The sequence below is a fragment of the Coregonus clupeaformis genome, chromosome 34 (assembly GCF_020615455.1).
Source record: "Coregonus clupeaformis isolate EN_2021a chromosome 34, ASM2061545v1, whole genome shotgun sequence".
In the NCBI taxonomy this organism is placed as follows: Eukaryota; Metazoa; Chordata; class Actinopteri; order Salmoniformes; family Salmonidae; genus Coregonus; species Coregonus clupeaformis.
Window position 1 is genome coordinate 5,089,756 of NC_059225.1, and position 16,014 is coordinate 5,105,769.

The 16,014-nt window shown below is 43.4% G+C and overlaps 1 protein-coding gene across 1 annotated transcript; it reads left to right on the forward strand.

The window, feature by feature from the left end:
- The first annotated feature begins 231 nt into the window (after nt 1-231).
- LOC121549663 (transmembrane protein 200C) lies at nt 232-15,593 on the forward strand. Its single transcript, XM_041861466.2, has 2 exons — nt 232-750; nt 12,883-15,593. The coding sequence occupies exon 2, from the start codon at nt 12,925-12,927 to the stop codon at nt 14,551-14,553; it is 1,629 nt and encodes a 542-aa protein (XP_041717400.1). The 5' UTR covers nt 232-750; nt 12,883-12,924; the 3' UTR covers nt 14,554-15,593.
- Nucleotides 15,594-16,014: the final 421 nt, after the last annotated feature.

Below are 16,014 nucleotides of genomic sequence, written 5' to 3' on the forward strand. Positions count from 1 at the left end.
ATGGCCATCACCTTTGTTTTTACAGTGCTGCTACTCGCTGTTTATTATCTATGCATAGTCCCTTTACCCCTACCTACATGTACAAATTACCTCGACTAACCTGTACCCCTGTACATTGACTCGGTACCGGTACCCACTGTATATAGCCTCATTATTGTTATTTTATTATGTTTTATTGTATTTTTTACTTTAGTTTATTTAGTAAATATTTTCTTAACTCTATTTCAGCACAGCACCGCTGTTCTTCGCTTTCAGCGCGCCTGCACATCCAACCATGGATGGGGAGTTGATGTTACCGAGAGGATAGATAAGAACGCAATTATTTAAATCCTGCAGCAATTTCAGTCGATGACTGCTGTGGTGGTAGCATAGCAACAACACCCAAGAATCACAGAAACATCAGCAATCTCACCCACTGCCTTGCCAGCACAAAACTCTCGGTTAGAAACTCGGCGCGCTGCTCGCTGACAAGACACTCCCTGGAGAGGAGCGCGAGTGCGCGGAATAAAAGGGATATGCTTTTCTCCCAGATGTAGGTTGACTTGGAAAGGCGTGAGGCTCGATGAAAACTACAGCACCGAGTGACTGTGACTGGTTGTCCTTGCTGAAGAAGATCGCCAAATCCTTTGCCAAAATGGAATTACATGGAATAAACAGAGTTTCCTTTTACGACATGAGATATCCACGCCCAGGAATCGAAACTTTATTTTAAGGTTTTTAAGATGTGGTTGTTTTTGCCTGTCTTCTATGGTAAGCTTTCCGTTATAGGTGTTTGGATATGATATTGAAGAACTAGTGCTAGAAAAAGCGGCTCATCTGAATTTCATGCATTTTCACTGCGCTTGTTTATGCGTTATAGATGGCTCCTGTCACGACCGCATGTATTGAACATTATTTAATTGCTTCTGTTCAATTAAATGTCTAGGGGTCAGTTCAATCTGTTCATGTTTTATCTGTGTAGTGGACCTAATGTACCATATAAATATAGCCATATCTGACTATTCATACATGTCTATCAATAGCCTAGAATGTAATGTTATCATATCCTTGAATAGCCTACTAAACATCAATCAACTGCACTTATGAATACCCAGTTTCCTGTCCAAGGACTGGATGACTGAATAATTGACACACGTCATGCGTTTATATGTGGAGACTGTAAAAACACTGGCCATTGGGTATCGATTATTATGGCATCGCCTGCTGGGGAAACGACAAGCCTAACTAATAATAATATAATAAAAAATAATATGCCATTTAGCAGACGCTTTTATCCAAAGCGACTTACAGTCATGTGTGCATACATTTTTACGTATGGGTGGTCCCGGGGATCGAACCCACTACCCTGGCGTTACAAGCGCCATGCTCTACCAATTGAGCTACAGAGGACTAACTAACTGTCCTCATAATATTTTATGTAAGCTACAGAATCGTTTTTATCTTAATTCTGCTACAGTAGAAATATGTCTGTTCTGGGGGGGGGGGGTCAATATACATTGTGATTGAAAGGTAAGAAAGGTAAGGGATGGTTCAATATACAGGTGGTTGAAAGGTAAGAGGGGGCATTCACATAATCAGAAACCACACTTTTGTTAACAGCAATTTGGACATCAGTTACCAACTGAGTGCACTAAACCAGGGGTTCTCAAACTTTTTTTTGTCCGGGGACCCCTTTTGTGATAGCAAATTCATCAGGGACCCCTCATAATTAGAACACTACTCGAGTGCGATAAAAAAAAAAAAAGTCTACAAGGAGTTGTACTATGATGTCTGCAGTGGCTGTACGAACCAAGTCTCAGGCCAAGGGGAAATAATATAGAAAAGGTCACCTCTTGGCATTGGAGAGAACATTTTGCAGTTTTCAAGCTAATTTCCTGCAATTTTACACATTTTGTCATGGGGCAGAGATTTTTTTGTTGTTGCAGCTTTAAAGCTAATATCCTGCAATTCTACACATTTTGCAATGAGGCAGAGTGAAAACCTTGCCGTTTTAAAGCTTAAATTACAGTGCGTTTAAAAAAAAAAAAAAAACATTTTGGGGGGATAGTTTTGAGCTACAAAAATGTATAATTGCTGGATTACTGTGGATAGCCTACCAATATCCCTGTGAACCTCCCAGGCCCATGTTGCCCAGGGTTAAGAACATAATATTACATTGTATTACACACTTTAAACTTATTAAACGGATCCTTTGGCCAAAAGTTGTTTAATCTGTTAGTAATATTCATGTACATTTTATTTTGTATCTGGCCCCAGACTCCCTACAGTACCTCCCCTGCACTAAACTCATGTCATTATAATGCTAATTATGTAATCAATTATTTAAATGTGTTTCAATTGTCTCTTGAAATTGTCTCTTGAACATAAACAAGAAGATTAGGATTGTGTTTGGAAAACAGCTGACATTGAAATCTTATGATCTTATAATCTGCTAAAGAATTATAAATTGGTGCAACGTCAATGCATGGTTATCAAATATTCTCCTAATCATATGGTAAATATAATTCTGATGAAGTAGGCAATTGTGTTTGGTCATTGCCTTAGGGAACATAAGTAAATGCATGTTGAAAATCCCTCAGATAAACAGAAAGCACATACACACAGATAAAGAATTCTGAGAAACAGGTTTCTTCATATTCCCCAACACAGGTTTTGATACTTCACCTCCCCAACACAATGGCTCCTGTAGAAGCACAGCACCGCTGTAGAACCCCAGGGGATGTTTTAGCATGCACGTGTAACAGAGGTGGTTTGGTGACCTTAGTATTCCTTAGACCTGAAGAGTTGCTCTGGGTCAGAGAGCCAATGCCTAGGCTTTGGCTTAGCAGGCTAATGTACTTTTCTGGTACGCAGGACACCTGGATTTGAACCCCCAACAGACAAGCAGAGTCCAGTAACCGAAATGTGGAGTGTTGAGAGGTTTCTATTCTGATAGAGCTTGATACTTCACCACTATGAGGTTGGACAGAGCTGTGGTCCTATAGTGACCTTGACGCACAGCACCAAATGGTGAAGGATCCAGTAATGTGGATGTTCATACTATTAGTAAGAGGGCACAGTATAGGAGTCTCTGTGTTTGTCAGAGGGGGATGAGACCATAGAGATACATTTACTGGATTGATGAGACATGGTGGAAAGACCAATATAGTGCAGTAAAAAAGCTGAGGGCTGTTCGAGGTGTGTTGCTATTTATGAAGAGATGGAGGATAAGAGGTGTGTTGGTGGTGGGAATGTCGATCTATGAAGAGGAGTTTAGAGGTGGGTATGTCGATCTATGAGGAGGAGTTTAGAGGTGGGTATGTCGATCTATGAGGAGGAGTTTAGAGGTGGGTATGTCGATCTATGAGGAGGAGTTTAGAGGTGGGAATGTCGATCTATGAAGAGGAATTTAGAAGTGGGTATAAATAGCATACCTTAAATAACCTGTACATACTATGTATATATATATATATACACACACTTAGGAATTTCCTTGTTTTCGAAAGAAAAGCAATTTTTTTGTCCATTAAAATAACATCAAATTGATCAGAAATACAGTGTAGACATTGTTAACGTTGTAAATGGCTATTGTAGCTGGAAACGGCTGATTTTTAATGGAATATCTGCATAGGCGTACAGAGGCCCATTATCAAATAAAATAAAATGTTATTTGTCACATACATGTGTTTAGCAGATGTTATTGCGGGTGTAGCAAAATGCTTTTGCTTCTAGCTCCGACAGTGCAGTAATATCTAACAAGGAATATCTAACAATTTCACAACATATACCCAATACACACAAATCTAGTAAGGAATGGAATTTAAGAATATATACATATATGGACATACTATGGTGTTGAATGCTGAGCTATAGTCAATGAACAGCATTCTTACATAGGTATTCCTCTTGTCCAGATGGGATAGGGCAGTGTGCAGTGTGATGGCGATTGCATCGTCTGTGGATCTATTAGGGCGGTAAGCAAATTGAAGTGGGTCTAGGGTGACAGGTAAGGTAGAGAAAGAGGACAAATACATTAGAGTGTGTAGTTTGAGAAACAGACGCCTCACAGGTCCTCAACTTGCAGCTTCATTAAATAGTACCCGCAAAACACCAGTCTCAACATCAACAGTGAAGAGGCGACTCCGGGATGCTGACCTTCTAGGCAGAGTTGCAAAGAAAAATACATATCTCAGACTGGTCAATTAAAAGAAAAGATTAAGATGGGCAGTCTGAGATATGGCTTTTTCTTTGCAACTCTGCCTAGAAGGTCAGCATCCCGGAGTCGCCTCTTCACTGTTGACGTTGAGACTGGTGTTTTGCGGGTACTATTTAATGAAGCTGCCAGTTGAGGACTTGTGAGGCGTCTGTTTCTCAAATAGACACTCTAATGTATTTGTCCTCTTGCTCAGTTGTGCACCGGGGCCTCCCACTCCTCTTTCTATTCTGGTTAGATCCAGTTTGCGCTGTTCTGTGAAGGGAGTAGTACACAGCGTTGTACGAGATCTTCAGTTTCTTGGCAATTCCTCGCATGGAATAGCCTTTGTTTCTCCGAAAAATAATAGACTGATGAGTTTCAGAAGAAAGTTATTTGTTTCTGGCCATTTTGAGCCTGTAATCGAACCCACAATTGCTGATGCTCCAGATACTCAACTAGTCTCAAGAAGGCCAGTTTTATTGCTTCTTTATTCATCACAACAGTTTTAAGCTGTGCTAACATAATTGCAAAAGGGTTTTCTAATGATCAATTAGCCTTTTAAAATGATAAACTTGGATTAGCAAACACAACGTGCCATTGGAACACAGGACTGATGGTTGCTGATAATGGGCCTCTGTACGCCTATGTAGATATTCCATTAAAAATCAGCCGTTTCCAGCTACAATAGCCAGTTATAACATTAACAATGTCTACACTGTATTTCTGATCAATTTGCTGTTATTTTAATGGACAAAAAAATTTGATTTTCTTTCGAAAACAAGGACATTTCTAAGTGACCCCAAACTTTTGAACGGTAGTGTGTGTGTATATATATATATATAACCAATGATGAATGCTCCTAAGGTGTGCTTGAGAGACAGGTAGAGAATATTGTTGCCCAGGAGGTCGGCAGAATCAAAGGAGCAACTCAATTGCGCCCCATTGCTATTTCCACATCACCAAAATGTCACATTTACTTTTTGCCTGTTAACTTTCATTGAAATTTACCATAGGCCTAACTAAGTGAGTCCAGGTGGCACTGATCATTCATTTCAACACTTCAGTGTCCATTTCTGAGATCATCATGTGTATGTACTATTTCACCTTGTTTATATACCAGCCCTGGGAAAATGGAGGAGAGATCAACTGTGTTATGATGCTGGTCTTATAGATTTGTTCAAGGTTTATGATGGAGAGATGTAATCAGTGGTTACTACTGCCCCAGTGTGCCTCTTCAGCACTGAGATGTGTGTGGAGCCAAGCCGCTGTACGGTAATGGTTATCTACTCTTTTATTTTACATCTCATTAAGCACAGAATAGCTCCCTCGTGTGTGTGTGTGTGCGTGTGTGTGCGACACTGAGGTTACAAGTCAGCTTGCAGTTCAAAGGTTAATTAATCTATCCATAAACGCCTTATCGAATTTACAGTTACTCAATACATTTTACTGTCCAGAGTGCATATCCTATTATTTATTTGGTAAATGTACAACTTATTTAATCAGGAGTCAGGGGTTGCGTTGATATTTTCTTGCATGATTGTTAATTTAACCAGTTTTAGTTTGTCTTTATATGAAACGAATTCAATCAAACCCACACTGCAGAAAGCACACTCCATGGCAAAGCACCATGCACATAATGTCTTACTTGAAATAGGGTGTTTCAATGTAAAAAAAAAAAACAGTGTTATTTTCCACAATGCAGGTTTCATTAAATCCCAGAACAATCGGTTGACTTGCATTGTAGCTCTTATTTAGCTCAAAGTTGGCAACTATAACTACATTAACAAGTATATAATTGATTGCTACTTAATACTATCTCCCCACTCATAATTTGTTAAAGTTTAGTGCAACGGTTGGCCGCTGCCAGTGATACAGTGCCTTGCAAAAGTATTCATCCCCCTTGGCGTTTTTCCTATATTGTTGCATTACAACCTGTAATTTAAATGGATTTTTATTTGGAGTTCATGTAATGGACATACACAAAATAGTCCAAATTGGTGAAGTGAAATGAAAAAAATTAATTGTTTCAGAAAATTACATATGTATTCACCCCCTTTGCTATGAAGCCCCTAAATAAGATCTGGTGCAACCAATTACCTTCAGAAGTCACATAATTAGTTAAATAAAGTCCAACTGTGTGCACCATGAAGACCAAGGAGCTCTTCAAATAGGTCAGGGACAAAGTTGTGGAGAAGGACAGATCAGGGTTGGGTTATAAAAAAATATCAGAAACTTTGAACATCCCACGGAGCACCATTAAATTCATTATTAAAAAATGGAAAGAATATGGCACCACAACAAACCTGCCAAGAGAGGGCCGCCCACCAAAACTCACAGACCAGGCAAGGAGGGCATTAATCAGAGAGGCAACAAAGAGACCAAAGATAACCCTGAAGGAGCTGCAAAGCTCCACAGCGGAGATTGGAGTATCTGTCCATAGGACCACTTTAAGCCATACACGCCACAGAGCTGGGCTTTACGGAAGAGTGGCCTGAAAAAAGCCATTGCTTAAAGAATCAAATAAGCAAACACGTTTGGTGTTCACCAAAAGGCATGTGGGAGACTCCCCAAACATATGGAAGTAGGTACTCTGGTCAGATGAGACTAAAATTGCATGGTGGTGGCAGCATCATGCTGTGGGGATGTTTTTCATCGGCAGGGACTGGGAAACTGGTCAGAATTGAAGGAATGATGGATGGTGCTAAATACAGGGAAATTCTTGAGGGAAACCTGTTTCAGTCTTCCAGAGATTTGAGACTGGGACGGAGGTTCACCTTCCAGCAGAACAATGACCCTAAGCATACTGCTAAAGCAACACTCGAGTGGTTTAACATTTAAATGTCTTGGAATGGCCTAGTCAAAGCCCAGACCTCAATTCAATTGGGAATATGTGGTATGACTTAAAGATTGCTGTACACCAGTAGAACCCATCCAACTTGAAGGAGCTGGAGCAGTTTTGCCCTGAAGAATGGATGTGCCAAGCTTATAGAGACATACCCCAAGAGACTTGCAGCTGTAATTGCTGCAAAAGGTGGCTCTACAAAGTATTGACTTTGGTGTGGTGAATAGTTATGCACACTCAAGCTTATTTCTTGTTTGTTTCACAATAAAACATATTTTGCATCTTCAAAGTGGTAGGCATGTTGTGTAAATCAAATGATACAAACCCCCCCCAAAAATCCATTTTAATTCCATGTTCTAAGGCAACAAAATAAGAAAAATGCCAAGGGGGGTGAATACTTTGGCAAGCCACTGTAGTTACAGTGGGGGGAAAAAGTATTTAGTCAGCCACCAATTGTGCAAGTTCTCCCACTTAAAAAGATGAGAGAGGCCTGTAATTTTCATCATAGGTACACGTCAACTATGACAGACAAAATGAGAAAAAAAATTCCAGAAAATCACATTGTAGGATTTTTAATGAATTTATTTGCAAATTATGGTGGAAAATAAGTATTTGGTCAATAACAAAACGTTTCTCAATACTTTGGTATATACCCTTTGTTGGCAATGACACAGGTCAAACGTTTTCTGTAAGTCTTCACAAGGTTTTCACACACTGTTGCTGGTATTTTGGCCCATTCCTCCATGCAGATCTCCTCTAGAGCAGTGATGTTTTGGGGCTGTCGCTGGGCAACACGGACAAAGATTTTCTATGGGGTTGAGATCTGGAGACTGGCTAGGCCACTCCAGGACCTTGAAATGCTTCTTACGAAGCCACTACTTCGTTGCCCGGGCGGTGTGTTTGGGATCATTGTCATGCTGAAAGACCCAGCCACGTTTCATCTTCAATGCCCTTGCTGATGGAAGGAGGTTTTCACTCAAAATCTCACGATACATGGCCCCATTCATTCTTTCCTTTGCACGGATCAGTCGTCCTGGTCCCTTTGCAGAAAAACAGCCCCAAAGCATGATGTTTCCACCCCCATGCTTCACAGTAGGTATGGTGTTCTTTGGATGCATCTCAGCATTCTTTTTTACCAAAAAGTTCTATTTTGGTTTCATCTGACCATATGACATTCTCCCAATCCTCTTCTGGATCATCCAAATGCACTCTAGCAAACTTCAGACGGGCCTGGACATGTACTGGCTTAAGCAGGGGGACACGTCTGGCACTGCAGGATTTGAGTCCCTGGCGGCGTAGTGTGTTACTGATGGTAGGCTTTGTTACTTTGGTCCCAGCTCTCTGCAGGTCATTCACTAGGTCCCCCCGTGTGGTTCTGGGATTTTTGCTCACCGTTCTTGTGATCATTTTGACCACGGGTGAGATCTGTGCCCCCGAGGGATTTTTTCCTAATAATTGCTCCCACAGTTGATTTCTTCAAACCAAGCTGCTTACCTATTGCAGATTCAGTCTTCCCAGCCTGGTGCAGGTCTACAATTTTGTTTCTGGTGTCCTTTGACAGCTCTTTGGTCTTGGCCATAGTGGAGTTTGGAGTGTGACTGTTTGAGGTTGTGGACAGGTGTCTTTTATACTGATAACAAGTTTAAACAGGTGCCATTAATACAGGTAATGAGTGGAGGACAGAGGAGCCTCTTAAAGAAGAAGTTACAGGTCTGTGAGAGCCAGAAATCTTGCTTGTTTGTAGGTGACCAAATACTTATTTTCCACCATAATTTGCAAATAAATTCATTAAAAATCCTACAATGTGATTTTCTGGATTATTTTTTCTCAATTTGTCTGTCATAGTTGACGTGTACCTATGATGAAAATTACAGGCCTCTCATCTTTTTAAGTGGAAGAACTTGCACAATTGGTGGCTGACTAAATACTTTTTTTCCCCACTGTAAAAATGACCACCGTGTAAAAACAAACCACTACTGGTGCTGGTTTCAGGACATTCTTCTCCCTCCTGACAGACAACCCATGGTCTTTACACCATCTAGCATCTTCAACAAAAGAGGAGAAATACCTGTATTTTCTTTGAAGCAGACAGCAATTCAGTTGGATACCAGGGAAGAAATATATTGGCAGGAATAAAACGGTACTATAATTCATATAGCACGGTGATCCATCAATAGCCAATGATTCTGGCCGAGACAAATCAATTTCAGCTAGCTGTAGGCGTTCATCTGGGGTTGCCTTGGATTCCACTTGGCATTTTGCAGAGGCTGTAATCCATACCCGCCCTCGATAATGCGCTTGACATTATGGTCAAGACTGAATTATCCTGTGGTATGAAATAGGATTTACTGAGGGTTATTGTGAAGTGAAAGAGCGAGAACAGAAAATAACTTGTGATGTGAATGTGGTAGAGCGAAAAGTGATGAAGGAAGATTGAAGTGATGAAGGGTTACAGTACATTAGTCAAAGGATTGACACAGTACCCAACTTGAACACACCACTTTAGCTACACCCCTAGACACCAGGCAATAGTGGCTTACACACATACCCCCTACAATTAACAAAGCATGCCTTCAAGCTTACTGTATATTTTCCCTAGGGAGAGATGTAGGCCTATGCCTTTATGCAGTCCATTCATTAGTCTAAGTGAGAGAAATGCTCAGGCAACAACGGTTTAATTAGACCTGTAACTGGACAGTACATTTTGTCATCACAAATGAAGAATTATAGCTGCAGTATATAACTAGGAGGCTATTCCTGGCCAAATGTCACCAGCCAAATGTCAGCACTGTCTGTTCTCTCTCTCCCTGCTGATTTAGAATTGATGGATATTTACATTTTATGGCATACCCCCTGTGCACTCTACACTGGCAAACTACGCATAAAACAAAATGGATTTAAATGATGCTGCCATTCACCTGTAGTAGCACCAAATCTGACCAAACTCACAGGACAGTTCCTTGTCCTCATCATTTGTGAGCTGTCTGGCAGTGAGGTGTGAGAAACATTGAAGCGATCATATGAAGCTAAATGAGCTAGCCTACACACAGCTAGCCTACACACAGCTAGCCTACACACAGCTAGCCTACACACAGCTAGCCTACACACAGCTAGCCTACACACAGCTAGCCATTTTAATTGGACTGACCTTCTGTGATCAAGTGTTCATGCAAAAAGGCCAACACAAACACTTGTGCCTGCCTGAAATCGTTAGCTACCAGTTAGCTTCTTCTCTCCTCCATCCACTAATTGCTATGCTAGCTTTGTGGAGAACCCTCAGCTGGGTGGATGCCGGGTTCAGGGGTAGAGCTCCGAAAGCGCTCCTGTGGGCCCAGCAGCCATTTGGCTTGTCTCTTTGAATTATCTCCGACACCAGGTGCTTCTTTCCGCTCCGTCTGTTTGCCAGCGAGGGGAGAATTAAAAGAGGCTTATTTTTCACCCAGGAGCTTGTTTTTTATTAGCGAGCTAAAGAGCTGTTTCCTCTCATTGAATTTCTCTTCAGTGTGTGAGTCTTTATTAGTAAGGTACACTTTCCAAATGACCATATGTCATTAGTTACACTAAAGCCATTGTTATAATGTCTTAATTGGTAGCCATCAATAATCAGCTGTGTCTGTGAGCTAATGAAACACCTGGAGCAGAGCGAGGTGTGAATGTAGCACGTGGGGACGTGTGAAACTTACTCCTCAGCCTGAAGTGTCCCCATCTGCGCCCGCGAATAGCTAGCTTTGCGCATGGTGCCGACTGGTAAGACGCTTCAGGAGCGTGGTCTGGTATGCTAGCAAGGCAGAGGGCCTGGGTCCGTGGCCCGGATCTACAGTAAATTTGAGTAAATTTGAGCCTACTGGCTGTTTCATGCCACGAGAGAGTCACTAGCTCCAGCTGGTAGCTGAAGTGCACACCAATCTCCACGCATCTAAATGAACATTTGTGAGATTAGAACTCCTGTGGACAAGATTTAGGTATTGGATTATGTATTTGAATATACCCTCCTGGGGTGGTAGATAATCATACTTTTACTGGCTCTTCAGAGCAGTCAGTAGAGTATTCAGTGAAAGGAGAGAATCTCCTTGACGACTCCCATAGATGGTGAAGATCTTTGTATCAAGGTGTATCAGACTCACATCCAGGACAGGTGGGCTAGGTCTGCCGAAACAGCAGCAGCTATGTCTGAGTCTCCTCTCCTCTCCTCTCCTCTCCTCTCCTCTCCTCTCCTCTCCTCTCCTCTCCTCTCCTCTCCTCTCCTCTCCTCTCTCACTCCTCTCCTCTCCTCTCCTCTCCTCTCCTCTCCTCTCCTCTCCTCTCCTCTCTCACTCCTCTCTGATTTAGGCGAGGAGATCTGTAGTCAGCCTCTTCAATGGGGAGCTTCAATTTCTGCTCTGCTTGGCGGCTTCAAGGTGGTGCATTAGCTCGCCGTGTGTGTACAATCACCAGTTGCACAATAAACATCAAAAGAAGCTCAATTGGGCAGAAAACGGCCCTATCTGGGAACACAACAACACACTTTGTAGACCACCTTTTCAGTCACGTTGACTTTCACTGGATGCTTTTACTCATCTCCTTTAGTGTCTTTGTCTGCCTTTAGCTCAAGGGGATTTTCCTCCACTCGTTGTACAGGTATTGGCATTGCTGTTGGTGTCGCTATTGATAGTGACGGTGTACCTAATTCAGAGTTTTAAAACTTGTCGGGCCCAATGATTTATCATTTTACTGCAGGGGTCCCGCAAGGTTTAGTCTCAAATCCGTTCCTGATGTGCTGTGCTGTGCTGTGCATAGCCAGTAAGCACACTACACACACTGAGTAGACTTTTAAGGGACAGTTTTCTTCCTGTATTCAGTGTTTTCTATAGGGTGTTTTTCCACAATGTGCACACTGTAGTAAGGTTTCCTTATTCTCTATCCAGCTGTCAACGGTTGTATTTAGTAAAGGTGCTACTTGGCGTTTCTGCTCTGTCGTCCCTTACATTAGAAAGGTAAGTGGTGTGGCAGTGTTGGATGGCCACTTTTCCTTCTCCACAGTCCACTAGGCTTTATAGGGAGCAAGCAAGCAGTCTGTAACCTGTGTGTGTTTATATCCCCTGTTGATCTTAGTACACTGTGTTGTGAAGCCACAGAATGTCTACCAATCCCGCTCTGCCATGCCGCCTTGTCATTTTGGTGCATTCACCCCAGACCGTGTGTGTGTGTGTGTGTGTGTGTGTGTGTGTGTGTTTACTCCGCTCCCTGTGCTGTGGCAGAAATCTCATCACTCCCACACATCTCGAGCTGTCACCCAGCGAGCCTCTTGAAAACAGGCGCCACTTTGCATTGATTCTTATTGTTTACATCCTCCTTCATCCTGAAAGAGCTTAACTTAAGCATATTTCACTGGGATGATCTAAATTAGTCAGAGAATAGCAGAGGTGTAGATCTATTGCACTGAATAGGAATGCAGTAGTTTTTGTTGCCATTTGTTCAAGTGTCTCTTCTCTAAATGTTACATTATTGCAAGCTTATGACCATATTTACATTTACATGTAAATATGGGGCCATTTATTTTATTTTTGTAAAAATGGGGGGAGGGGTGCTGTTGGATTATTTAAGATACTCTTTGAAGAGGTAGGGTTTCAGATGTGGGATTATTAAAGATACTCTATGAAGAGGTAGGGTTTCAGATGTCAAATTCAGCAGTGCAATAACTATTATGAACTGCTTGAGTATCATCATCAATATTGTTCATCTAGACCTATTATCCAACCTTTTCTCTGTCTCTCTCCCTCTTTCTCTCACCTTCTCTCCCTGCCTATCTCTCACTCTCTTCCCCTCCTCTCTCCCTCCCCCCTTTATCTCTCCCCTCCTCTCTTTCCCCCTCTCTCTCTGGCCTCAGGATGAGTGAGTGAGCTGTCCGTCTGCCCTTCGCGTCCCAACCATGATCGCCACCGGAGGCCTGCTGCGGATCAACAGGAGGCAGGACTCACTGCGCTCCAAGAGCCGCGCCGAAAACAAGCGCAAGAGGAAAGCCAAGAAGAAGCAGAAGAATGAGGTGGTGGTGGTCAAGGGCAAGCTGAATCTCTTCTCCATCTCAGGGGTGGTGGCGGCCATTGGGATTCTGATCCTACTGGTGGGCATTGCCATGGCCATACTGGGCTACTGGCCCAGGGAGCGCCCACTGTACCCAGCGCCGCGCCAAACCCAAAGGATTTACGACAAGAAGGAAGAGTCAGGGCTGACGGGCAACTGGACGAACAACGCGAAGGTCGGATTTCACCTGGATAGGGATTTGGTCAGTAACAATCGTTCCAACGGCACAGGTTTAGAGGAGCCTCCTATGGGCTTCCTGGCCGAGTTCTTGGATAAGTACCTGTACTCAGACAAGCTGAAGGTGTTCGGGCCCCTCATCATGGGCATTGGCATCTTCCTGTTCATCTGCGCCAACGCGGTGCTGCACGAGAACCGCGACAAGAAAACCAAAGTCATCAACCTGAGGGACATCTACTCCACAGTCATCGACATCCACAGCTTGCGTACTAAGGAAAACACTCCACTCAATGGCTTTGTGAACTACGTGCAGTCCAAAGGGGTGGAGGGGAACCCTAGTGCTGCGTATACCGCCGCCCTGCTGGCCAAAGGCGCCTGGCCCTCGGGGGGCTCACCGGATGAGGGAAGTCGGGGCCCCTCCAGATGCCACTCCCTGACCAGGTCAAGGGTCTCGTCCCTCGAGAGGCAGACGTTTACCGACACAGTCTACACTATCTCCAGACACAGCGGAGCCGGCCAGCAGAGCAGCCCGATTCCCATCTCCAAACAGTTGGAGACCCGGACAATAGTGGCCTCCTCGGTCAACGCCTTCACTCTTCCCATGACCAAACCCAACCACCGGGCCAACCAGCACCAGCGCAGGCCCTCGGCCAAAGCAGAGGCGGGGAGGAGCAGAGCTGTGCTGTGCGACTCTGGGGAGGAAGACAACGAGGCCCGGGTGGAGTACATAGTTCCAGAAACCACCACTCAGGCCAAGGTAGAGACTTTGCGGGCGGCCATGTTCCTGCCTCAAGACTCGGTGGAAGTATACAAGAGCAGTGGTAGCCTCCAGGGGGCAACGCAGGGCTCCCAGGTGCAGCTACTCCCCTCTTCCCCCACCGGACACAGAGTGACAGGCTCCCACCTGTCCCTCAGTGCCCTGACGGAATACTCCAGGTCCATCGACCTGGGCATCACTCCATCCACCCCCACCGATTGGAAGGTGGAACGGTCTCGGCGACTCAGCTGCCCTCGTCTAGAGGTACTGGGAGGCGGTGGGTACATCAAACTGGGCAACCTGGGGGGGGAGTCCTTTGAGTCAAGGGAGTCATGTGAGATGACCGCCTTCAGCCGAGTGACCTCAGAGGAGGCTCTGGCTAAGTGTCAGAGGGAAGGAGGAGGAGCCAATGAACAGGAGAGCAGTTCCGGGGAACCACAGGACAGGGGCTCAAGGCGATACTCCAACAAAGATAAACTTTTCATGATCTCTCAGTCAGACTCCGTTTTGGATGATGAGGAGGTGGAAAGCACAGACATATGATTGGACGATTGCTGATTAGACAATTGCTGATTGGTGGATTGCTGATTGGCGTAATGAGTTTACTTGAACAAAATGAACACGTGATAACTGGCAGGGTGTTGGTCGAAGACACTTGACAGCAGACTCAAACAATTATGACTATTACAACAATACTGTATAGGATCTGAGATCTAGAGTTTCTTGTGGTTCGTTGCAAATGCAATTATCGAAATGTGACCAAAAACCGAACATGGTCTTTGGTGAGCTATGAAAACTGAAGATTGTGTGTATTTTGTCAAGCGTTTGTTTGTGTAGGTTGGAAGCGTCGCACCCAAATGAAAGAGTTTCACAGCAAAAAGATAACATTAACCAAAAAGGGACAGTTTTAAAATGGCGACTGTACAGCTACTGTACCATCCACTTGATGTAATAGTTTCTATAATGTGTAGAAATATAATTGTGGCTGTTCCACCCGCTGTCACTACTGATACTGTAGTAGTATATCGATTGAGAGTTGCTGTCTCAACAGCATGTATTTTATACTGTAATGTCCTTACACAGTTTTTGTCAATTGCCAGAGGAAGGTTTGAATTCAAACTTCAATAGCAATACATAATTGACCATCTCTGTTTGCTTGTGGGTAATCACAATGTTGGCATATTTGCCTGTGTCTCTTTTAAATTCTCTGAACAAAGACATATGTTATTGTTTAGTTTTTTAGAACTGTCTTGACTTGCTTGTTAAGGAATCGATATCTTTGCCATCGCTTTTGCCTGAGCGAAACTGAAAACCACACACTGACTAGCACAATTCATAGCAGAAGACTTGTATCTCGGTACAAGTAGCCTAACTACCTTACCACAAGTAACCATCCGTGTAGAAAACAAATCTATGTTATCCTGTGCAAAAGCAGCTGGGTTGTTTTTGTAGTTTGTTGTTGTTCAATGACAAACCTGCAGTATGTATTGTATTCCAATTGTTGCTGGTGCCCAAGTCAAACATCCCATGGTCGTCCTATGGCTCAATCAGTCCTCAAATAAACATACGAAGCTGTCTCATTATCTGCACCATCTGTAATTGGTGACCTTCTGACATCAACCCAAAGGGGTGTGTGAGTGTGAGTGTGAGTGTGAGTGTGAGTGTGTGTGTGAGAGAGAGAGAGAGAGAGAGAGAGAGAGAGAGAGAGAGAGAGAGAGAGAGAGAGAGAGAGAGAGAGAGAGAGAGAGAGAGAGAGAGAGAGAGAGAGAGAAACCCATTTGGTATAGAATTCTGGTTCTTGGGTGCCGGGAGAGCGAGGTTTCTGTCTGTTCATGGGGAGAAGGAGCATTATATAGACACAAAAAAAACGGCAGCGTGCATTCCATTACAAGCAAAACGATTCCTGCATTTTAGTGCCAATCCTCAAGCTGTCGGCGTCTTACGTAAACGTGGCCGCTCAGTTTTATGATTGATTATTATGGATGTAATCTAACCTTTCTGTGG